This window comes from Dasypus novemcinctus, chromosome 17 (assembly GCF_030445035.2).
Source record: "Dasypus novemcinctus isolate mDasNov1 chromosome 17, mDasNov1.1.hap2, whole genome shotgun sequence".
Classification (NCBI taxonomy): domain Eukaryota; kingdom Metazoa; phylum Chordata; class Mammalia; order Cingulata; family Dasypodidae; genus Dasypus; species Dasypus novemcinctus.
In genome coordinates this window covers 31953887-31977343 of record NC_080689.1, presented here as the reverse complement: position 1 = coordinate 31977343, position 23457 = coordinate 31953887, and the positions used below count along the sequence as shown (strand labels likewise).

The following is a 23457-nucleotide window of genomic DNA, read 5'->3' as shown; positions in this document are numbered from 1 at the left end:
ACACCGCTGCATGACAAGGCACTCCTTGCGTGCATCAGCACTGAGCGTGGGCCAGCTCACCACATGGGTCAGGAGGCCCTAGGTTTGAACCCTGGACCTCCCATGTAGTAGAGGGACACTCTATCAGTTGAGTCAAATCCGCTTCCCTGTGGGCCATTGTTTATCCCCAAAAGAGGCCTCTGTCACCTAGGTGTCCTGAAGACTATCTGCCTCAGTGATATCTGAGAGAGCAGGCCCTGACCCCACCCTTCTTCCTCCCCTATGGTGTAAGAATGTAAGGGAGAAAATAGCCCAAAATGAAACTAGGGAGGAAAGCAGGAGTTAGAAGTGAGGGACATGGAAGCTTAATTCGAGAATTTGTACTTTATTCTAAGGGTAAGCATGGGTCAGAGAGAAAGGGTAACCTGATCCAATTTGAGTTTTAGAAACAGTCCACAGTGGCTGCTTGTGACGAGTGGACTGAGGTGGAGGGGACAAGACTGTGGCTAGTAGACCAGTTAGGAGGCTGCTCAGTGAGGACGTGTGACATAGAAGAGCAGAAGGCCCTGGAGAGACGCCTGAGGGTCACCCACAGGAGGCTGAGAAGGGGCAGCCAGTGTGGTAGGATGCCAACCAAGGGGGTATGGTGTCACCAAAGCCAGGGGAGAGAGTGGTTTGAAAAGAAGGGTGGGCAGCAGTACCAAGTGCCTCTGGGAAGTCAAACAGCAGACAGAAGCATCCTCAGGATTTGGCAACAAGAAAATAGCCTTGATGTCCTCGAGTAGGTCAGTTTTGATATGGTGGTGGGATGGAGGCCCGGCCATGGGATGTTCAGAGTTTCTGTCAGAGTTGAGATTGGATCCCAGAAACGTAAGGCCAGGGAGGCTTTGGTTAGAAGAACCACATACGTGGCCTACTACAGTGACTGGAAAATTGTGGGGCACACTTTGAATCACAGTGAAGTCACATTCCATCTCTTTATTACCACTCCACTCTCTCCCTCCACCCTGACTGCTACCTGATCCATGGGGCTGATCTTGAGCCTTGTCAGTCGTGGGTTAGAAAAGAAGACAACTGTGACAGGAGCCTTGGGTTCTCAGAGCCAGAAGTAGCAGCACATTCATCGCCGTACCCCTCACAACAAGGAGTTTCTTTAAAATATGTGAACAAAAGCTCTTCTTGGTTTTGCATGGGTTGTGGCATCCTCAGTAGAAAGCTCTTGCTATCTTCTCTGATGGTTCAGAACAATCCCTCCAAGTTCCTCTGTAATTCTAACTTCTTAGCATCCTTGGAGAATTGACTCTCGGGAGGCACACTGAGCCGCATTGCTCAATGTGAGCAATGTGGAGGGCTGGTGGGGGGAGCTGGCTGCTTGTCCTAAAAGCATCAGCTCTAACCCTAGGAGGAAGCAAACCAGGGGAACCACGTGCCTCCAGTCACCTCCCACACCAGGCAGTTGACTCACCACATCCACTCTGTGGAAATGTTCTCAGGCAGTGCCAGGAGGGTTTTACCCACAGCTCTCAGTGCAGGGCTCACTAAGCCAGTGCTTCTTAAACTTTACTATGGAAAATGGTCCAGGGATTTTGTTTAAAACACGGAACCTGACTCAGCAGTCTGGGCATGGCCTGGAGAGTCTGCTTTTTTTTTTTTTTTTTAATTTTAAAAATTTACTTTATTATTGATCAAGAAAGAAAATTCAGACAAGGATATAGTCCATTTATTACAATGATTCTCAAATTTGGCTGGCTATCACAATCCTTTCTGGAGATCTTTAAAAGCACAAATGTCTACACTCTATCTCCCAAACATTCTGATTCAGGAGGTGGGAGGTACGAGTAAGGACTTGTTTGACAATTGCAAATATATGGGCTCAGATTGAGAGCACTTGTTGCCTTTATATTTAAGTGATTTTTAATGCCCAGCACTATTATATTGCATCCTATAACTTCCTAATTTTTGAATTTTTAATTTTGATGTATGTTAGTTGTGGTTTTTTTGTTTGTTTTTGAGTAGTTTTCTCAAGAAGAGTCCTTTCATGGTGAATTTTCTTTGCTGACCTATCTCTATGTTTTCTTTCTGTTGCTTTTATATAGAGAGTCCTGGATTTAGAAATGTGTCTCAATATTTCCTTCTTAATACTTTGTAGACATTGTCTTTGGTTTTTGTTTGTTTTGTTTGGAGATGTCCGAGGTAAACTTGATTTATTTATTTATTTTTTAAAAAGATTTATTTAATTTATTTCTCTCCCCTTCCCCACTCCCCTCCCCCCCCCCAGTTGTCTGCTCTCTGTATCCATGTGCTGTGTGTTCTCTGTGACTGCTTCTATCCTTATCGGTGGCACCAGGAATTTCTTTTTGTTGCGTCATCTTATTGTGTCGGCTCTCCGTCATATTGCTGTGGCAGCTCTCAGTGTGTGGGACGGCAATTCTTGGGCAGGCTGCACTTTCTTTCACGCTGGGCGGCTCTCCTTACGGGGTGCACTCCTTGCGCATGGGGCTCCCCTACGCGGGGGACACCCCTGCGTGGCAGGGCACTCCTTGCGCGCATCAGCACTGCGCAGGGGCCAGCTCCACACGGGTCAAGGAGGCCCAGGGTTTGAACCCCGGACCTCCCATGTGGTAGGCGGATGCCCTAACCACTGGGCCAAGTTCGCTTCCCCTGATTTAAGTTAACATATTTTCTTTGTTGATGTGTGTGAGTCACCAAAAGAAACTTTTTTCAGGATTTATTGAGCTGTGCCTTAGTACAGGGGCTGGGGCTTGCCCACGGTGCTCTTGGTATATAAAGCCCGGACATTCTGCCAATTCTTCTTGAGCAGTGACATCAGGAAGTTAACAGCTAGGTGGATATTGTGCACAAGCTCGTCGTCTGTCATCTTCACATGGCCAACCGCCACAGCGGGACACAGCACCTTCTTCATCTGGAACTCGACTGTGGGCTTCACTTCACCGACTTTGGCCACATGTTCTCACTGTGGGTCAGCAGGGAAGGGAACTTGCCAGCCTTACTCAGGCCTGGGCCCAGGATTCGCGGAATCTACTTGATCAGGGACTCTGAGACCAAAAAGGCATCATACTTCTTGGCCAGTTTCTTCACCAGCTTTTTATTCTTGTTGAGTTTCTTTAGAGCTTTAATGTCCACGTGGGGGATGTCCACAGCCTTGGCCTCATCGCAGTGCTGCTGGTCCCCCAGGACACACGGAGAACTTGGGGCAGGGAGTAGACTGAAGCCTGACGGTGCCCGAGAAACGTTTGTCCTTCTGAGGGTCATAGTTCTTCAAAATGATCTGACCGTTTCCAAAAACTTCCGGCGCTTGTGCTGGTTCCGGTGCAGGACCTCCCGCACCGCCTCGTAGAGGGTGTCGCGGGACACTTTGCTGCTCGTGGTGGCCGGCGCGCGGTGACCGGAAAAGAGACTAGCACACGCCGCGCATGCGCTCAAACTCGGTCTACGGTTCTTTCAATTCATAGGCTGAGAACATGGTTCAGGACAGGAAAATTCACTTCTGTTATATCTTTGATTGCTATTTCTGTTCCTTTGGTTTTGTTTTCCTCCTCAAAATAATTGTAATTCTTATGTTGTGATGCCAGTTTCTGACTTCCTATTGAATAGGTTCCTGCTCATGATTGTTATCTTACACTTTCAACACATATTCTGAGTGATATATTTTTTTTGTCTCCTCACCGCTTCAATTTATTTCTCAGGATCAATGCTGTTTCGTGGCTTCCAATGAGAATTTTATAGTTGATCCTGAATTTTGATTTCTTTGTATTAATTTCTTGTTTTGACCAGATCCCTTTGGCACATTTCCCCCCGTCTTAGCCACTTTAATTTATGACAACCTGCTCATGTATCATAGAATTCATATCCTCCAAAGTCTGGAGAACACAAAGGTGCATACTGATGCTCAGCTGTTTGAAGTCAGGTCAATGGAGAATTCAACCTGCAGGACAATTTCTCCAATGAAACCCCAAAACACTTTCTGATATCTTTGCCATGTCACAGTTTGAGGCCCGACTTGGGGTCCCTGAAAAGTAGGATTTTTGTATGCTTAAGTCTTTTCTTTTTCTCCCTATTTATTACTTTTTTTAAAACACTTTTTAAAATTAAAGTTAATAGATCACAAAGAATGTCACATTAAAAAACATGAGGTTTCCATATAACACCCCCACCCCCATCATTTTTGTAAATTGTATTGTTTTGAAGCTATAAACATCACCAAAAATGTTACCTTAAAAAACATAAGAGGTTCCCATATACCCCCCAACCCCCAACCCCACTCCTCCCACACCATCAACCTCCCCCATCATTGTGGCACTGTCTTTGCACTCGGTGAACACATTTTGGGGCACTGCTGCACCACGTGGATAATAGTTTACCTTGTAGTTCACACTCTCCCCCAGTACATTCAGTGAGTTATGGCAGGATATATAAAGTCCAGCCTCTGACCCTGGAATATCATTTAGGACAACTCCAAGTCGGAAAAATGCCCCCACATCACATCTCTTCTTTCCTCTCCCTAGCCTCAGCAACTCCTGTGGCCACTTTCTCCATATCAATGCTACAATTTCTTCTATTACTCGTCACAATAGTTTTATAGTAGAAGATCAGTAAGTCCACTCTAATCCATATGTTATTCCTCCATTCTGTGGACCCTGGGATGGTGTGCAAAATAACTTGCGCCGTTTGGAAGATTTGGACCATGAAGGGACCACCGGGGCCAAAGCGAGCAGCGGTCAGGCCAGTCCCGCGGGCCGTGCTGTCCGCAGAGCGCCTCGCAGGTTCCTGCCCTGCCGGCGGCGGGGGGCTTCCTCCAGGGCCCGCTGTCCCCCCTCCACAGGCTCCGGGAAAACCACGCTGCTGGACGCCATGTCCGGGAGGCTGCGGCGCAAGGGGACCTTCCTGGGAGAGGTGTGCCTGAACGGCCGCGCGCTGCGCCGAGACCAGTTCCAGGACTGCTTCTCCTACGTCCTGCAGGTGGGCGCGCCCCAGCCCCGCGGCCCGGGGGTGGCGGGCGGTGCTGACGCCTCCTTCTCTCGCAGAGCGACAGTCTGCTGAGCAGCCTCACCGTCAGAGAGACGCTGCTCTACACGGCGCGCCTGGCCCTCCGCAGCGGCTCCCAGGGCTTCTTCCAGAAGAAGGTGGGTCCAGCCCGGGGCTCCAAGCAGGGCGGCTCAGGGGGCAACTCGGAGACGCCCCCGCAACTCCCGGTGGCCTTGCACCGCTCTTCCCTTCATTTCTTCGCCTCCCCTGCCTCTGCTCCTCTTGGCTCTAGAGTCCAGGAGACCTGTGCGGTCCAGTAGGCGGGCGCCAGTCACGTGTTGCTTTTGAGCACTTGCATGTGACTAGTCCTAACTGAGCTGTGCTCTCAGTATAAAAGACAGGTGGGGATTTCTGAGACTAAGTCTGAAAAGCAAAAATCCCCCAAAGAACCCAGCTGTGAAAGAGCTCAATAATTTTAAAGATAATAATTACATGTTGAAATGATAATTTGGATGTATTGGATTAAATAATTAATTCCACCTGTTTACTTTTACTTTTTAAACTATGACTACTAAAAATTTAAATTTTATATGTGGCTTGCATTCTGTTTCTACTGGACAGTGTAGTTCTAAGAGCACTATATTTGAACAGATGTCATTATTTTTTTCCCACTCTGTTCTATCCTGCAGCCCTATTGAGATTTTTCTCAACTTATTCTGAGGCATCTTGACTGTGCCTCATCCAAAGTGGAGTTAGTTAATGAGGAAAAGGAACTACTGAATCATCCATTCTTTCTAGTTCCAGACTGTTCAGTAAATGTACCCAATTTGGAAGTAGCCACAGGTAAACCCACCTGGGCCTTACCTGGAAACATTGCCTCGTTTCGGTTTGGACGGTGAAGGCCTGGAAAGGCACAAGGAACCAATGGCAGCTGCCACCTGCAAACCAGGCACAGCTCCCTTAGAAAGGGGCTCTCAGAGCTGCCAGAATTGACCAGCAACCTTTGTGTTAGAAACGTCACCAATCTGAGTTGTGACCAAACTCGGCAAGAACCTGAGTTTCCTCCTCAGGATACATATTAGTTCAGGCTCTAAGGCTGAACTTTCCTCAGAGGGAATCCTCCATTTCCACTGAGAGTGCAGCAGGTAACCCTGTTTTTATCAGGCATTGCTGAGCTTGTCTCGAGGGAGGTTGCTCATCTGTCTCGGGGGCTAGGCTCTCAGGGCTCAAGGAGAGTGGAGCGAAGTCTAACCCATGTCCCAAGTACGAGCAGGCTTGCTTGCTTTTTGTAATGCCCCAGGTGAATAGACAGAATTCTTCTGTTTGAGGGTCTGAGAATTCTAAGGTACAGCTTTCACTCTAGAGGAGGCTTAGTGAGTGTTTTAGTTTCCCAGCTGCTAAAAGAAATACCATACAGTGGAGTGGCTTAAATGATGGGAGTTTATTGGATCACAGTTTTGAAGTTCAAAATCGAGGCGTCAGCAAGGCAATGCCCTCATGAAGAGTCGCCAACCTCGCAGAGCGATGCCTGTGCTTCCGCCCTGCAGGCGACCACAGGGTGCTCAGATGGTTTTGCCCGATTCTTGCTCTTTTACAAGGTTGAACTGTGAGCTGTCACGGCTGGCTGGTATTAAGCAGGGTTTGTTCACACACACGCATACATCAACCCTGCCAGGGACGTGTTGTCGCCTTTCAGAACAAGAATTAAGGAAATTAAGATTGGACAACTGGAAATGGCAAAGCTGGGCCACGAGCCCAGGCCCTCTCGCTCCATCATACCTCCCCCAGTCCCCGGGTCTCCTGAGCTCGTCTGTGGTCTGAGGAGAGGGAGGTGAGATTCAGCTTGCGGTGACGCCCCATGGCTTAGCGACGCTGACAGAGACAGGGAAGAAGCCGGGTCACACAGCCCCTCTGCAGGCTTTCTCTCCACTTGCTTTGGTATTTCTATTTCTGAAGTGGGTAGGAGAAAATGCCTTTGGTATTTGGGTGGAAAAAATGAAGTCAAAACAGATTATTCTGAGTCAGTGATCCATGTACATCATATACCGCATAGAGAGAATCTGAGAAAGCCACTGAACCCTTTTCTCCAAAAATGCATATATTTGCACAAATGTTCAGAAAATTCATGGGTGTCTCAAAATCAATCCATGGCAAATCTGCAGCCCCTCTTCCTGGCCCTGCAGCCCTTAAATGTCCTGAAGGGGCGTATATCACAAAGTTCTCCGTGCTGGAGAGTCTCTCTGAGGAAATCCAGGCAACAGGGTAGAAAATCCTGACAAAGTAATTTAGTGAGAAGGAAGTGCCGGGGATAACAAAGGAGGCTGCACAGCACAGCAGATCTGCTTCCATCCTCTGAGAAATCTGAAAATAAAGTCATGGCTGAGGTGGGCAGGGTGTGTCTGCTGGGCTCTTGGCTAAACCTTGTGTTTTACCGACCACTCATGAGAGCCCAGACAGTCCTGCTCTCAGTCCCAGCTCTGCCCTTTTCTAACTCCTGGGGTTGATGTGAGGAATAAATTAGATGATGTGAAAGCACACAGCATAGAGAGGGAATGGGGAGGTCAACGGATGTCAGTTCTTTCTCATCCTCCTTCAAGTTCCTAACTGTGCTCTAGGTAAATTAGTTTCTCTAGACCTCGGTTTTCTCACCTACATACAATGAGAAGGCTGGATTTGATAATCCAACTGGTCCCTTCAGAGATTCTGTGAATCCCATTCCTGATAGTGTTTGTAAAACCTGCGGGAGGCTTCCTGTGGGGCCTAAGACATCTGAGACAGATTAAGTAAATATCTCCTCAGGCCATCCCTTCAGAGCCAAGGGGGCCAGCTCTACTCCTCTTCCCATGTCACAGGGCAGATGAAAACGGAGTGATAAATCTGGTCAATGTGGGCTCCTTCTCCCTGATGACCTGTCAAGCATGATTTCTAAGACACTGGGATCGCGAAGAGAGAAAGAATTATTTTGTTTGGGTAAACAAAGGAGGTGAATTGCCTTAGATGGCCCAAAAACTGCCTCCCTGATTTGCAGAAATTCTAATATTTTATAACATCAGGATGCTAATGAGTAATTGGGATGGAGTTTCCACAGATTCTTTCATTAATAAACATTAAGGGGCTGAACAGGATGGGGGTGGGTACCAAACTGGGGTGAGTCACAGTTACAATCACATCAGAGATGGAGGCACCTGGGAGAGAGTGATACTGAAAACAAAGGCCGCTGTAAGGCTTTCATATCCAACAGAGGGGGGCGGAATGGTCACCCTTTCAATAGAAATGTTCAGATAGAAAGGTAAGATCTGTCTGGAATAATCATTATGCAGGTACAAGTGGCCATATATAAGGGTGAGATTTGTCAGGAATAATAATTATAATGGCAGGGTTTTAGTTGGAAATGGCCACATACAAAGGGTGAAGTCAGTCTAGCTAGCTTCAGTAATTTCAGATATCAACCTTTGGCTATTTTATAACTTACTGAAAGTAAAAGGGCATCTATTTAATGATTTAGTCATCATAATTATTTGTTAATTCTTAACCCTGGGTTACAGGATCTTATCCTGATGGCAAGAGGAGCCCTTTCTTTTTCGGAGACCAAATCATACATATTTATTTATGCATTTGTACCTTTTCATTATCCCTTTGTATGTTTTAAGATATGCTCTTCTTTTGATCAAGACATTATCTATGCTGTTGATTCCACCCTGTCTCCTCTGGAACTTTGTTTCATAAATCATTCCTTCTTTTACTCCAATCTGGTTTTGTGTTGTTTTGTGTGTGTCTGTGTATGCAGAGCTTTTCTTTTTCATTATAAAAGAAAAACAATCTCATTAGGGGTATTATTAACAAAAATCCTTACCAGGTAAGTACTCTCAGTCTCTTTCCAGCCCCTTTCCCCCAGGGCTTTATGAAACTAGGGTCAATCAGTTAGGGAAGGACCAGACAGAGATTTTTGAATGAGTCTCTGGAGAGGGGATAAGCCAAGGAAGACAAGGTGGTGACGGAGAGAAAAGACTAGCTTCCTTGACTAGAAAGTCAGAGAATTAAAAAATTGTTATAGTTGAGAGGGAGTTGAGAAAGAGGAGGAAGGAAAGGGGTTTCAGGGAGCTGCGGGGTATAGAGTGAGGAGAACTGGGAGAAAGGACAGTTTCAGTCTGGCTGTGGGTTATTATAAACTGTGTCCCCTTTTAAAAGAGATTCAAATAAAGATTGGAATTATTTTTAATTACTCTTGACTGCTGGGTTATATTTCTTTGATGCACAACCACACTGAGATTGGGCCCTATGGGACTCCAGGACTTCTTTTGGTTATACAGGGGAACAGAGATTTAGTTCAAAGAAAATTGGATTTTATTATAATAGGCTTGATTTCCCCCAGCTGGGGTGGGCCTGAGAGTGGCTGGCGCATTCTCTGGAGATGTGTTGCCTCTCCTGTGCCCAGGCTGTTGGCATAGCAGCCACAGCAATGGCTGGCCCTTCCTGGACCGTATCTCCTGCAGGTGAAGGCGGTCATGGCTGAGCTGAGTCTGAGCCATGTGGCAGATCGGCTGATTGGCAACTACAACTGTGGGGGGATTTCCAGTGGAGAGCGGCGCCGGGTCTCCATCGCAGCTCAGCTTCTCCAGGATCCCAGTAAGTGGGACCCAGAACTGCTCCCAGTGGCTGTCTGGGCCTCTTCCATTGTGTCTGCAGATACTTCAGGCCGGTTCTTCACAGCCCCGCCTTTGGAAAGGGATTTGTGTGGAACTGAGAACCCAATTTTTGAAAAATGCTGTATTGTTTATCTCCTGATGTTATCCCATCATCCAAGTACAACACGATTTTTGGACATGGAAGCACTGCATGGTGTTCTAATATCCCAATTAGTATCTGCCATGAACTTGGGGCCCTGCCCTGTCCATCCTCATGTCTTGCTAGAGCAGTACCACTGTGTCTGCCGGGGAGAGCCTGTGAGCTTTGGCATGACTAGTTGGATTTAGGACATGGCAGGAACTGAAGTAGGGCTTTGAGTGATACAGTCAAACGTATGTGTGTGTGCTTATGGGGGGTGTCTATCAAGATGGGGCAGCCTGTTCCCTGTCCCTATCCACCCCTCCCCCCACAATTGGGTTAGTCTCCCTACCACCTGGGAAACCTCGTCATTTACATGCACCTGGAAGAAGACATATTACATGTGGAAACTTTCTTTACACTGGCATTAGGCCAAGACTGCCTGGTCTTTGGATGGTTCTTGGTCTAGAGAAGGCAAGTAAGAGAGATACCCTTTAAAAAGCCCTTTTTGCTCTGTGGGTTAACAGCTGCAGTTAAACTCTAAAGATCCTAAATGCCTGCCTCTCCTCAGACTTTGTTTTAGGGCAAGATTTTTTTTTTCCAGCAGTGCAAAGACTTTGTAAGTGTTGGAAAGTGTGCTACAGTCACAGACTGGGGTTATGTCTGTTTAACCAGGTCCACCTCAACCTTTTAAAAACTTGGTGCCAGCTGGCCTGCCACTGTCCCTGTTAGGTTCCTCAGAACCGTGAGAGAGGCCTCATCTTGCTGCTGCTCTTTCCGCTGGAGGATGAAGGCCGGCGCGTGCTGAGGAGCTGGGAGCCAGGCCGTCCCACTTCAGGCCTTTTCTGCAGGGCTCAGGCTGAAAGCCAGTTTCCATGCAGCTGCTTCTTACTGAGCACTGTTTGGATGGGTTAAGAGAGCTGGATAAGTGGCCATTCAAAATTTGAGTTTCAAGCATAGAGCCAAGCCTCAGCAGTGGCTTAGAAGTCCGGCCCTTCTTTGCCGGCAGAGGTCATGCTGTGTGACGAGCCAACCACAGGCCTGGACTGCGTGACTGCGAATCAGATCGTCGTCCTCCTGGCCAAGCTGGCTCGCAGGGATCGCATCGTGATCCTCACCATCCACCAGCCCCGCTCCGAGCTCTTCCAGGTGAGGGGGTTGCCTCCTGTTCCTGCTCAGCTCATCGGTGCAGGGGTGTGTGTGTGTGTTTGTATTGAGCTGGGGGTGGGAGAGCAAAGGTTAGTACTTGTCAAACCAGAGTGATTGGAGCCGACAGCTCCTGATACGTGGACAGCACTGGATGGAAACCCCCTACTCCCAGCACCTACCATGTGTCAAGTGCTTCCTGTACCCCAGCTCATTTAACCTCACAACAGTCCAAAGAGGCGGGCATCAGGGTATCCTCTTTATGGAGAGGAAGGGTGAGACATAGAAATGATACAAAACTGAGCCAATAAAAGTAAAAGGCTGGAATTGGCAGTCATGGTCTTGTTGGCTCTTTCCTTCCCAAACTATCATTTAATCCTCCCAGTATCCCCTTTTAAAAAAATTCCCATTTTTTAAAATTGTGGCAAAATATACATAACACAAACATTGTTTTAATCATTTTAAGTGTAAAGTCCCATGGCATTAAATATACATTGATACTGTGTAAATTTTACCACTATTTCCAGAACATTTTCATCATCCCAAACAGAAACTCGTACCCATTAAGTAATAACTCCTCACTAGCCTCTCCCCCCAGCCCCTGTAAACCACCCTTCTGTCTTTTTTCTAGGATCTCCCAGCCTCCTTTTAGGTAGATATTATTTGCCTTTTATAGATGAAAATCTGAGATTTAAAAAAACAAAAGCAAAAACAGCTGGCCAAGGCCACTCAAAGCCAGGTCCCCTGGGCTCTGACCGGCAGCCGTCCTTGACCGCAGACTTTGCTGCTGGGGCTCAGGCTGGGATGCAGTAGTGTCCACAGTGGCAACCCAGGCCGAAAAGCATGGGACGTGCTGAGTATCTCCATCGGATGCGCAAAGCTTTCTGATGAATGGCTGAGATAATCAACGCGCTGACTGCATGGAAACTTTATTTTCCATAAGGTCAGTGGGACCTGACTGCACACTAACATCCTCTGTTGTCCAATCAGCTTTTTGACAAAATCGCCATCCTGACCTGTGGAGAGCTGGTTTTCTGCGGTACACCCACGGAAATGCTTGATTTCTTCAATGGCTGCAATTATCCTTGTCCAGAACATTCAAACCCTTTTGACTTTTATAGTAAGTTTTTCTTTCCCCTTTTCCATCATGAATGCTTTCTTTTTTTTTTAAGATTTATTTTTACTTATTTCTCTCCCCTTCCCCCTGCTCCCCGTTGTCTGCTCTCTGTGTCCATTCGCTGTGTGTTCTTCTGTGTCTGCTTGCATTAGCTGGCGACACTGGGAAACTGAGTCTCTTTTTCTGTTGTGTCGTCTTGCTGCGTCAACTCTCCGTGTGTGTGGCGGCACTCCTGGGTGGGCTGCGCTTTTTTCACACTGCGTGGCTTTCCTTGCGGGGTGCACTCCTTGCGCGTGGGGCACCCCTACGCGGGGGCGACCCTGCATGGCATGGCACTTCTTGCATGTGGCAGCACTGTGCATGGGCCAGCTTACCGCATGGGTCAGGAGGCCCTAGGGATCGAACCCTGGACCCTCCACATGGTAGATGGATACTCTATTAGTTGAGCCACATCTAGTTCCCATGAATACTTTTTGAACTCTTGTCAATTCCAGTATTTCTGCCTGGGTGACTCCAGCATTAGTTGCTTTGTTTTTGCTTTGGGGATTTTTACTCTGCTCTTCAAGGAATTAATTTGGCTGGGTTAACTAACTTGCCACAGATGATCTATCAGAATGAGGTGAGGCCCCAGAGAGATCCTCATGTCCTGCTAAATATCTTAAAAATATTCTGATTTTATACATGGGCATTAAGAGCAGCTTTTATGATGACGAGATGAATTATGGCTGGTACTCCTGAATCAATGATGAGGCATTATTGTCCATTGTATATATATATGTGCATTTAAAAACACGTGGATCCTGTCTTTTGGGGAACATTTTAGTGGACCTGACATCAGTGGACACCCAAAGCAAAGAACGGGAAATAGAAACCTACAAGAGAGTCCAGATGATTGAATCTGCCTTCAAAGAATCAGAAATTTATCAGAAAACTTTGGGGAATATTGCAAGAACAAAACACCTGAAAACATTACCGATGGTTCCCTTCAAAACCAAAGAGTGTCCCGGGGCCCTCTCTAAACTGGCCACTCTCGTGAGGTAAGATCCTCACCAGTGTAAGCAAGGACCCTTTTAGGTTTTCAGACATCACCAGTGAAAGAAAAGGAATTAAAAGGGGTTGTTTGGCTTTCAGGAGAGTGACGAAAAACTTACTGAGAAATAAGTTGGCGGTGATTATGCGTCTCGTTCAGAATCTGATCATGGGTTTGTTCATCATTTTCTACCTTCTCCGGATCCAGAACGATGTGCTAAAGGGAGCTGTCCAGGACCGCGTGGGCCTCCTGTACCAGTTTGTGGGGGCAACCCCGTACACAGGCATGCTCAACGCCGTGAATCTGTGTAAGTGCCCGTGGGCAGATGCGCCCTGGGGCTGAAGCCTTCTCCTCTGCCTAATCGCTCCCTTGTCCTGCTTTACCTTGCAAAAGCCCGCTGTTATGCGGGTGTTTCTCTGAGCTAAACCTGGCCTCTGCCTAATAGGAAGGATCTGGAGAAAATGAAGTTAGGATGTGCCGGCGGGGCAGGGTTTGGGGAGTTTTCCTGGTATCCCATCTTGGCCATTTGGCTGCACAGCCCCTGGGGCCTGTCACCAGGCCAGTGTGTAAGTGTTAGGCTCTTCCTGGAACCTATTTTAGGATAGCCAGCAGCTCACTTTCAAACTCAGTGGGGATCTAGAAGCAACACCTTAGCTGCCTGATATAATTTATGCAGGAAAATGGATGTTAGAGGGATTCTCAAAATATAATAGTAGGTTCAGGGCATAAGAAGGAAGGATGATGCTTCTGCAGAGTTGGTCCTAGGGATGGAGATGAAGGGCGATAATAAGCCTCTGATACACCAGACTTTCCTCGCTTGCTGAGAGTGAGTGTAAAATGCAGGCTGCTAAGGGGCCACAATCTGGCACAAAAAGACAAAGTATCTCAAACCACTCATTTGGGTCCCCTGTGCAGGCGCCTTTCTTGGTCCCTTTAGACAGAAGAACTATATTATGCAACTGTATTGAAATTCAGATAGAGTGCAGAATCCTGGATTGGGGGAGGGGGGTTATTGCCCCAAGGATGGCAGAACCCCTCTTCCATGACGAGGGAGCCTGCCCAGTGGTCCCCGCCATTGAGCCCTGACAGCCCTTGAGCTCACGTTGGCTAGTTCTGTCGTCAGCTCTGTGATCCTGTTCCAGTTCCCATGCTACGAGCGGTCAGTGACCAGGAGAGTCAGGACGGCCTGTACGAGAAGTGGCAGATGCTGCTGGCCTACGTGCTGCACATCCTCCCCTTCAGTGTCATTGCCATTGTGCTCTTCAGCAGCGTGTCCTACTGGTAAGGGGGTGCTCAGCGGGGCTCAGCTCCCAGAGAGTCATGAGGGCCAGTGGGAACTGTGGAGGAAGAGCTCCAGGGTAACCAAGTGCACACTCTCTGCTCTTGAGGATCTCGATTTGCCCGCCAATGCTCGTGATATCCTGTCCTTCAGGACAAATAAAATAGCCCAAATGTGGGTGTCATGGGACTTGAGAACAAACCAGTAAGACTGCATGTGGCCATGGCATAGCATGTTCCACATTCCCTGCAGGGTCTGGGCCAGGGAAGAGGGCTCCGAGTGGTGGGGACCCGGTGCGTAAGGGCCCAGGCGCAGGGGCTGTGGCAGCAGCAACTGTTCACCCCCAATTCAGCGTGGCCTCTCTAGGCTGCTGGCTGCTGGGTGTTAGTTTGAGCTGGGAAGGGAGGAGTGGGGCTTGAAAATAAAAAAAGAGTGGCCATGGGGAGAGAGCATTGGGGGACTATGAAACCTCTCTGACGGTCACAGGGTTTTGATCACTGACCTTCAGGCGATGTTTCTTTTTTATTTCTCAGAACTTCAAGATATAAAACAGAAAACGTAGTTAAGATATCTGCATGACTTGTCATAAGGGGATGTAGCTTCCCCAATCGTGTTGGCTTTCCCTTAAGAAAAGATGGAAGAAATTACCTGGGATTCTGTGACTCCCTTAGGGTTTAAGGTGTCCAGCTCACCCCAAGAGAGAAGTGCAGGCAAGACTCGAGACATTGTCTTTCTTCAGGTCACTGGACTCATGTCCAGGTGCTCCTAGCTATATCCATTATAAAGACCCATGATCTGTGTTCTGGACAACTATTAATATTATACATTAAATGACAAGAACCAGGAAATGACAGAACTTTGGAGGCTTTTTGGAGGAGATTTGAAAGCTGGGCAGAATTTCAACAGATGGGAAAGGGAGAAAGGTCATTTCAGGTGAAGAGCATGGGCGTTGGTTCAGAAGCAAAAACACATGAGCCCTTTTAGAGAAAAGGGAGTGGCTGAGTTGTGCTGGTGGGATGAAGGCCTGGAAGGAGTAGTGGAAAATAAGACTGAAAACCTTGGGGTCCTATAGCAGAGGCACTGAATACCAGCCTAAGGGCTGGAAAGTATTTGATAGTGGGAGAGAGGAGAGGGTTTAGAACCAGGGAGTGCCCCTTGTGTGAAGGATTCTGGAGGGTAGTCTGCCTTCACTCTGGAAGTGATCTGGAGTTAGGACAAGGATGCTAGAGAGTCCAGCAAGGGCCTTTGCAACAGACTGGGAAGGCAGAGGGCCCTAAATAAGGAGTGTGGCAGTGGACACAGAAAGGGGGGAGCATTTTGAGATACTGGGAAAACAGAATCAAATGGCTCAGAAATTGAATGGATATGTTGGGGGAGGCAGGGGAGAAAGTCATGGCATCCTGAGTTTTCAGCCTGAAAAAGTGGGAGGGTGACAGATCCTTATTAAGTTTGTCAGGAAAGAATTTTTTAAAAAATTACAGTAGCTGTACGTTTACAGAAAAATGCTAAAAGCATAGATTTCCCATATATTCTTCACACACACAGTTTTCTCTATTAACATTTTGCATTAGTGTGGTCCTTGTTACAAATGATGAAACAATATTGTTATAATTATATGATTAAACATATCCATACTTTACATTAGGGTTCACTCTGTTCTACGTTATTGTTCTATGTTGTTGTTTTTTTAAAATTTGTATTTTAAAAAACAACATATGCAACTTAAAATTTCCCATTTTTAACTCCCTTGCAAATGTACAATTCAATGGTGTTAATTATATTCACAATGTTGTGCTACCATCACCAAAACTTTTCCATCACCCCAAACAGAAATTGTACCAATTACGGATTAACTCCCTTTTCCCCAGGTCCACCCCAGCACCTGGAAACCTGTATTCTAGTTTTGGACTCTAGGAATTTGCATATTCTAATCATTTCATATAAGTGAGATCATACATTCTGTCTTATTATGTCTGGCTTATTTCACTCAACACCATGTCATCAATGTTCATCCATGTTGTAGCATGTATCAGAACTTCATTCCTTTTTACAGCTGAATGATATTCCATTGTATGTGTATATCACATATTGTTTATCCACACATCTGTTGATGGACACAAAGGTTGCTTTTACCTTTTGACAACTATGAATAATACTGCTACAAACATTGGTGTGCAATTACCCGCTGGAGTCCCTGCTTTCAATTCTTTGGTGTAGATACCCAGAAGTGAGTTTGCTGGGTCATAAGGTAATTCTTTACTATAAGGCAGATGGCTGCACCATTTTAAATTTCTACCAATATTGTAGGAGTGTTCCTGTTTCTCCGCATCCTGTCCAACACGTTATTTTCTGTTTTTTTAATAGTAGCCATCTTAGTAGGTGTGAAATGGTATCTCATGGTGGTTTTGATCTACATTTCCCTAATATCTAATGATGTTGAGCATCATTTGCTTACTGGCCATTTGTATATCTTTTCTGGAGAAACATCTATTCAAGTCTTCTGCCCATTTTCTAATTGGGTTGTCTTTTTGTTGTTGAGTGGGAGGACTTCTTCAACTATTCTGGATATTGGGATATGTGATTGCCAAATATTTTCTTCCATTCAGTAGGTTGTCTTTTTACTTTCTTGATAAAATTCTTTAATGCATAAAAGTTCTAAATTGATGAATTCCCATTTATCTATTTTTTATTCTTTTGTTGCTCATGCCTAATGTATAAAGTTTAAGAAATCATTGCCTAACACAGGGTCCAAAGATGCTTTCCTATGTTTTTGTCTAGGAGTTTTATAGTTTTGGTCCTTATATTTAGGCGTTTGATCCATTTTGAGTTAATTTTTGTATATGGTGTGAGGTACTAGGCAAACCTTCATTCTTTTGCTTATGGATATCCTGTTTTCTCAGAACTATTTGTTGAAGAGACTATTCTTTCCTCGTTTAGTAGACTTGGCACCCTTGTTGAAAATCAGTTGGCCACAGATGTGAGGGTTTATTTCTGAACCGTCAATTTGATTCCATTGGTTTATATGTCTTTCCTTGTGCCAGTACTAGGCTGTTTTTGACTACTGTAGTTTTGTAATAAGTTTAAAATTGGAGAGCATGAGTCCTCCGACTTCTTTTTCAAGATAGTTTTGGTTATTCAGGGTCCTTTCCTTCTGTTTAAATTTTATGATTAGATTTTCCTTTGCAGAAAAGGAAAATCTAATCATAAAATTTACACATGCCAATTCATTTTCCTTACTTAACAAGTGGGAGAAAGAGAAGCTACTTCTAATGGTTTGAGGACATTAGAAAAATGTAATTTGGTAAAAGGAATATAAGAGGAAAAGGGCATGGATAGAGGGAAGTTTGTTTACAATAAAATGAAGGTCAAATAAGTGGGTTTGGTAGAATAGAAGACAAGAATGTAATGAAATAGACCTGGGGAGGACAAATCTGACAGAGGATGAAAACAGTGAGGGATTTAAACTCATACTAGTAATAACCTCATGAAACGGGGAGGGGGTTCAGAGATAGAGGCAGATTGGATGAGCCCTTAGCGTTAGAGTAGATGTGGTGCTAGCGAGGAATGGCCGTACTTACGGAGAAGGCTGATGAGTTCAATAATCCTACTTACTGAAGTTCATTAGTTACAACTGGTGTCTAAGTGACTCAGTATTTTCTTATGAGAGCTGAAGGAGCTATGAAAGGAAAAGGGTGGCTCACATTGAGTTAGAGCCCACAGGGAAAAAAAAATTGTGGCAGTAAATGGTCCCAAATGCTGGCTTTGTTCTGAGAAGGCCTTTCAAAGGGAAGTTGGGCTCATCCTACAAACTCCTTCCACCCACTAACCATCAGGGATTTATTCTGTAGAAGGTAAGTGTGGTATTTTTCTTAAGTGATAACCCCTGGAGGGGGGACTAAAGACCTTCTGTTTTCCTAGGACTCTTGGCTTATATCCTGAGGTCGCCAGATTTGGATACTTCTCTGCTGCTCTTCTGCCCCCCCACTTAGTTGGTGAATTGCTAACTCTTGTGCTACTTGGTATGGTTCAGAACCCAAATGTAGTCAACAGTGGAGTGGCGCTGCTGAGCATTGCTGGAGTTCTTGTTGGATCTGGATTCCTGAGGTAAGACATAACAATTCTTAAACAGCAACCTGAACATCCTTTATAAACTGTAGTGAGTTATATAAAGGTATTTTAACACAAAGTGAGCTAGTTTTTGATCAATCAAGGATATTTTTTTCACTGACACCATTACATTATATGCTTCTATGCTGCTTAAGTGGACTGTTAGCATCTATGGAATATGCACGTCAACCCCTCCTGAAGGGTATGCAGTCAAGCCAGCATCCTTACAGAGCAGAGTCCTAGCCTCCCACAGCATCTCCTCTTTCATATTGAATCATCACATGTTCTAGCCAATTGGGTGCCCTTTCATGTATTTGGTTTTCCTTTTATTTTTATTTATTTTTTGCACATACATATTTGGTTTTTAGGATAGAGGAATTAAATGTTCTTAAAAGGGATGCAATGACCAACATTACTAAATGTTCTTGAATTCTTCACAAAATCTCAACTCCCCAAGGCTTCACCTGAATTCCAGTCTCATCACATACTAGAAACTCGAAGTCCATAGAAACCTCCTAGTCATTAAATGTTTTCCCAGTCATTGTCTTTCCTTGTGGGCTTACATGCAACATGTGTGCTTTATTGGCTGCCACCTGCTTTAACCAAAAACAGAAATAGCTTTTGCTGTACTTTCTGCTTGTACAATAATGCATGTTCATTGCAAAACACACACACACACCATAGAGAAATGTATAAGGAAGAAAGTAAAAGTCACCGGAAGTATTGACAACTCAGAGGTAATTTTAGTTGTGTGTCTTGCTAGACTTTTCTGTATTTTTTAATAGAAATGAGATCATACTCTTAGGTAAGATGTAAAGTAGGCATACCTCTTTTCCATTTAACAAAATCAGGCGGGCACTGTTCACATCAATAACTTTTGACCCATGGTCCTGCCCTCCGGAATGAATGCCAAGGATTTCTATTCCACAGCCTGGCATTGCTTCTGGGCCTTTTGCTCACCTCTCTGCCTTCCTCTGCCTTGGCTAGTTGGGGCTCCCACAGAAAGCCCCCCTTGTTCTCTCTCAGCTTGTCAAGTGTAGACTCCTGTTGCAGTCATCCTGGATTGTCAACTTCTTGAGGGCAGCAGCTGTATCTTCTTCATCTTTAGAGTTCTTCTCAGCAGCCAGTCCAAGGTCTTAAACCAATTAGGCTTGCAAAAATATTTGTTGAATTGAGCGAATAAATGAATGATTACTCTCTCTCCCTGGCTTGTCTATACACTTGATTAGTCACCAAATCATGTGGGTTTTCTTTCTGACGTCAATCCACAAATGCATGAGGTGCGTTTATCTTGTCTCTAATCCTGGGCAGTGCAGTGAGAGATGAAGGGACATGTGTTCTGCCTCAAGGAGGTAACCCTAGCTGGCTGGGCAGCCATCCTCTCATTGCCATCTTCCTATTCTAGGCCTTTGTCATCTCATACCTGAACCTCTGCGGTAGCCCACTTCCTTTTTGGTTCTCCTCTATCCTTATTCTGGTCCACTCTACTTGCAGGTGCCACATTCATTTTCTTAAAGACACTGCTTATGGCTTGATCTCTCTCATGGTCTGTCGGTGGCAACCACTGATTAGCCTGTCACTCAAGGCCCTGCCCAGGCTGTTCCTGGCTATCATTCCAAACTCACCTGCCACTGCTCCCAATTTATTTACTTATTTATTTAATTTTTTTATTCCCCCACCCCCACCCCCATGTTGTCTGTTCTCTCTGTCCATTTGCTGTGTGTTCTTCTTTGTCCACTTGCATTCTTGTCAGTGGCACTGGAATCTGTGTCTCTTTTTGTTGCGTCATCTTGCTGTGTCAGCTATCTGTGGGTGCAGCACCACTCCTGGGCAGGCTGTGCTTTTTGCGTGCAGGGCGGCTCTCCTTGAAGGGCTCACACCTCGCACATGGGGCTCCCCTCTGCGGGGGATACCCGTGTGGCACGGCACTCCTTGCGTGCATCAGCACTGCATGTGGGCCAGCTCACCACATGGGTCAGAAGGCCCGGGGTTTGAACCCTGGACCTCCTATGTGGTACATGGACACTCCAAATCCTTTTTCCATGCTCCCAATTTAAGACCTCTTGCATTAGCCATTCTGGACCACTCTGTCCCTCATGCAGCCCTTGACCAGACTTGTGCTCACACCATTGGGCCTTCCTAGAATGTCCTTCCTCTTCCCTAATTCTTTCCGAGATTCCTGCCTATCCTTTCCACATAGCAGCCTCTCAATATGATTAATTCAGTTTTGTACTTTGGAAAATTAACCATAATGAAGAGTAATGGAGCTTGAGAATAGGTGAAATCACAAATATTAAATACAGGAATGTCATGGACATGTGGTACTGGTTTTGTATACTTTCTGGGCACAAATGGCCCACTACTGTATATTGTTAAGAGTCTTAATAAATTAAGTTCCCAACTACACTGTGAATTCTTTAGGGATAAGGTACATTTTTAAATTCCTCAAACAGCTAGAAGTAGTGATTTACAAACAGAAAGAATTTAATAAATATTTGTTAATTAATAGCTACTATTCAGCAAACCAAGAAAGCCACAGGATAGTATAAAGTTTCTCCTGAAAAACAGACTGGAGAGGAGACATACTTTGTTTTCACAATGAATGTCTGCTTTCTTCTTCCATCCTTTCTCCCCTGGAGTTTAGCTGAGTTTTTACTTTATACATCAGCACTCCCAAATTTCCATTTAATCACAAATATCTCTCTCTAATGTCATGTGTGTTTTCATTTATGTTTATATTTATATCATTGGTGCTTACCAAAAAAATTAGACATCAATTCATCATCAGGGAATTGTGGTATTCTTATGACAATTGAGCACCAAGTTGTGCCTTAAAATGATGGAGTTTATGCTTACTGATTTAGAAGGATATCTAAGACATACATTGGGAGAAAAAAAAGGTTAGGAAAGAGCATGAAGAGTTTAATATTCCATTTATGTGCAATTTTATAAACATACACATTAGCTGAATGGATAGATGTTCACCAAAATGTTAATAGTTATTTCTGCGTAGCGGTATTTTGGGTGCTTTTACTTTCTTCCTTATACTTCTTAGTATTGTTTGAAGTTTTTTATAGTGAGCACAACTTTTATAATAGAGAAATAGAAAGCTATGTTCAATGTTGTTAGAGTATAAAATAAGGATTGCTTTTCTTTTCATTTGGTAGAACTTTTACCAGAGTATACTGAATTTCACCTCTCCTATTTTTCTTTTTAAGAAACATAGAAGAAATGCCCCTCCCTTTTAAAATCTTCAGTTATTTTACATTCCAAAAATATTGCTGTGAGATTCTTATAGTCAATGAATTCTATGGACTGAATTTCACTTGTGGTAAGTATTCTACTTTAGGATATTATTTTTACATATTACTCAGAGGAAGCAATTTCCCGAGGGAGATGGATTTTAAAAAGAAATGCTAGGTATTATAATAACTTGATGTAAAGCCTTGTTTTGAAATAAAAGACCAACATTTTCTCTGATTTTTAAAGTAAAAGAAAAATAAGCATTTAGTTAAGTTAGTTAGCTGTCAAAGGTCAGTAGCTTAAGGCCGCTGTCATGTTTTTAGAAAATGACAGACTTAATGTGCACTGAGGTAACCTCGATTATATCAGATAGAATCAGTGAACAAGATGAAGTGGGCTAAAGTGGCTTCTTATTCCCCCAAATGTACTTAGTATGTAGCTGGCTGAAGCCATTTTTGGCAAAAGTCTTCACAAATCCAACAAGAGGGCAGTGGGGACATCACAAGGCCTCATGGCCATTGTAAATACCAGGCTCCCTCTGGACACGCGTAAGGAACAGGGTGGAATTTCAGTTGTTTTAAGTGTGGGGTGTTACTGTCAATCACTTTAGGATACTCAGTGCTGAGACTGATTTTTATCAGTTCCACTGTAAAGACTCTATATCCCAAATAGAAACAAATCCATTTATGTCTTCAATGAAGCCAAGGCCCAGGACACTCACTATTGCTTCAACTAATCATGAATTCTGGGCTCTCTAAAAAGTCCTGTATCATTAAGGAAGAAGGGTATTTAGCAGAGGGTAACCACTTGGTGAGTAATCGGTAAATATTAGTTGATTAAATTACCTGCGATATACCAAATGTGAAACTGTCAATCTTCTTCCTCACAGGTGGCTCACATGGTTCTGTGGCAACTAATCCAATGTGCACCAACACTCAAGGAAATCAATTCATTGAGAGAACCTGCCCAGGTGCAACATCCAGATTCACAGCCAACTTTCTGATTTTATATGCCTACATTCCAGTTCTTGTCATCCTAGGAATAGTTGTTTTTAAAATAAGGGATCATCTCATTAGCAGATAGTAAAATACTTTGCTGCAAAAATGCAACAGAAATGCTTTGATATGCATGACTGCTTGGAATGTCTGAAATAAGATATTATTTCCTGATATTACATCTTAACCATTTTGGATCCATGCAGTCTTTGAATGCAGTGGAAATGTTCACGGTCTCTTGCTATTCCAACTTTCAGGGACATGTGATATGTGGAAATTATGGCTAAGCTGGTCCAAAAGGGTAAAGAGTAAAAATTCACAAACATATGGGAGGCTAGTGTGAGCTATTTGTTTCCCTTGTTCTACACACAAAAAAAGTTGGTCATTTTTTCAGAAATTGTGCTCACAGTTAATAAAAGATTCAATGAAAAGGAAATGTTTGCATGATTATTGACTGTAAATAACAAAGAGAGTTGTAGGCTTGGCTGTAGCACAGCATCCTGCAGAACTGGGTAAGAGTGCTTTCAAAAGCATTTAAAAGTTCCTAGTTATGTGCATGTGTCCACCTGCAGGGACCTGGGTTACCTGATAGCAGCAGCAGGAAGAGCTGGGTGGACTTGATGAACCTTCATACAGAATATCCACTCATTTTACTGAGGGTCAGTTTAATGGTAAAACTGTTGGGATGGGCTGAACTGAGAACACAGCATACCAGACAAAACTCTGATGACGTTTTTAAAGACTAGTTTGATATTGTTCACTTTTAACAAACTTATAAGCTTAAAAGTAAGTGTTACTGCTAGACAAAGTG

At 44.6% G+C, this 23457-nt stretch overlaps 1 protein-coding gene and 1 pseudogene across 2 annotated transcripts in view; one reads left to right on the top strand and one right to left on the bottom strand.

Annotated features, from left to right (window-relative positions):
* Nucleotides 1-23082, top strand: part of ABCG5 (ATP binding cassette subfamily G member 5) — a 29035-nt gene extending 5953 nt beyond the window's left edge. For both annotated transcript variants that reach the window (XM_004447306.4, XM_004447307.5), the window contains exons 3-13: nucleotides 4823-4959; nucleotides 5025-5123; nucleotides 9459-9591; nucleotides 10739-10878; nucleotides 11866-11995; nucleotides 12816-13029; nucleotides 13124-13329; nucleotides 14165-14303; nucleotides 18220-18405; nucleotides 21627-21739; nucleotides 22541-23082. In XM_004447306.4, the coding sequence (XP_004447363.1) occupies nucleotides 4823-4959; nucleotides 5025-5123; nucleotides 9459-9591; nucleotides 10739-10878; nucleotides 11866-11995; nucleotides 12816-13029; nucleotides 13124-13329; nucleotides 14165-14303; nucleotides 18220-18405; nucleotides 21627-21739; nucleotides 22541-22734 (1691 nt within the window). In that variant the 3' untranslated portion in view covers nucleotides 22735-23082. The remainder of the gene's footprint in view (nucleotides 1-4822; nucleotides 4960-5024; nucleotides 5124-9458; nucleotides 9592-10738; nucleotides 10879-11865; nucleotides 11996-12815; nucleotides 13030-13123; nucleotides 13330-14164; nucleotides 14304-18219; nucleotides 18406-21626; nucleotides 21740-22540) is intronic.
* LOC139436792 (large ribosomal subunit protein uL1 pseudogene) lies at nucleotides 2708-3441 on the bottom strand (annotated as a pseudogene).
* Nucleotides 23083-23457: the final 375 nt, after the last annotated feature.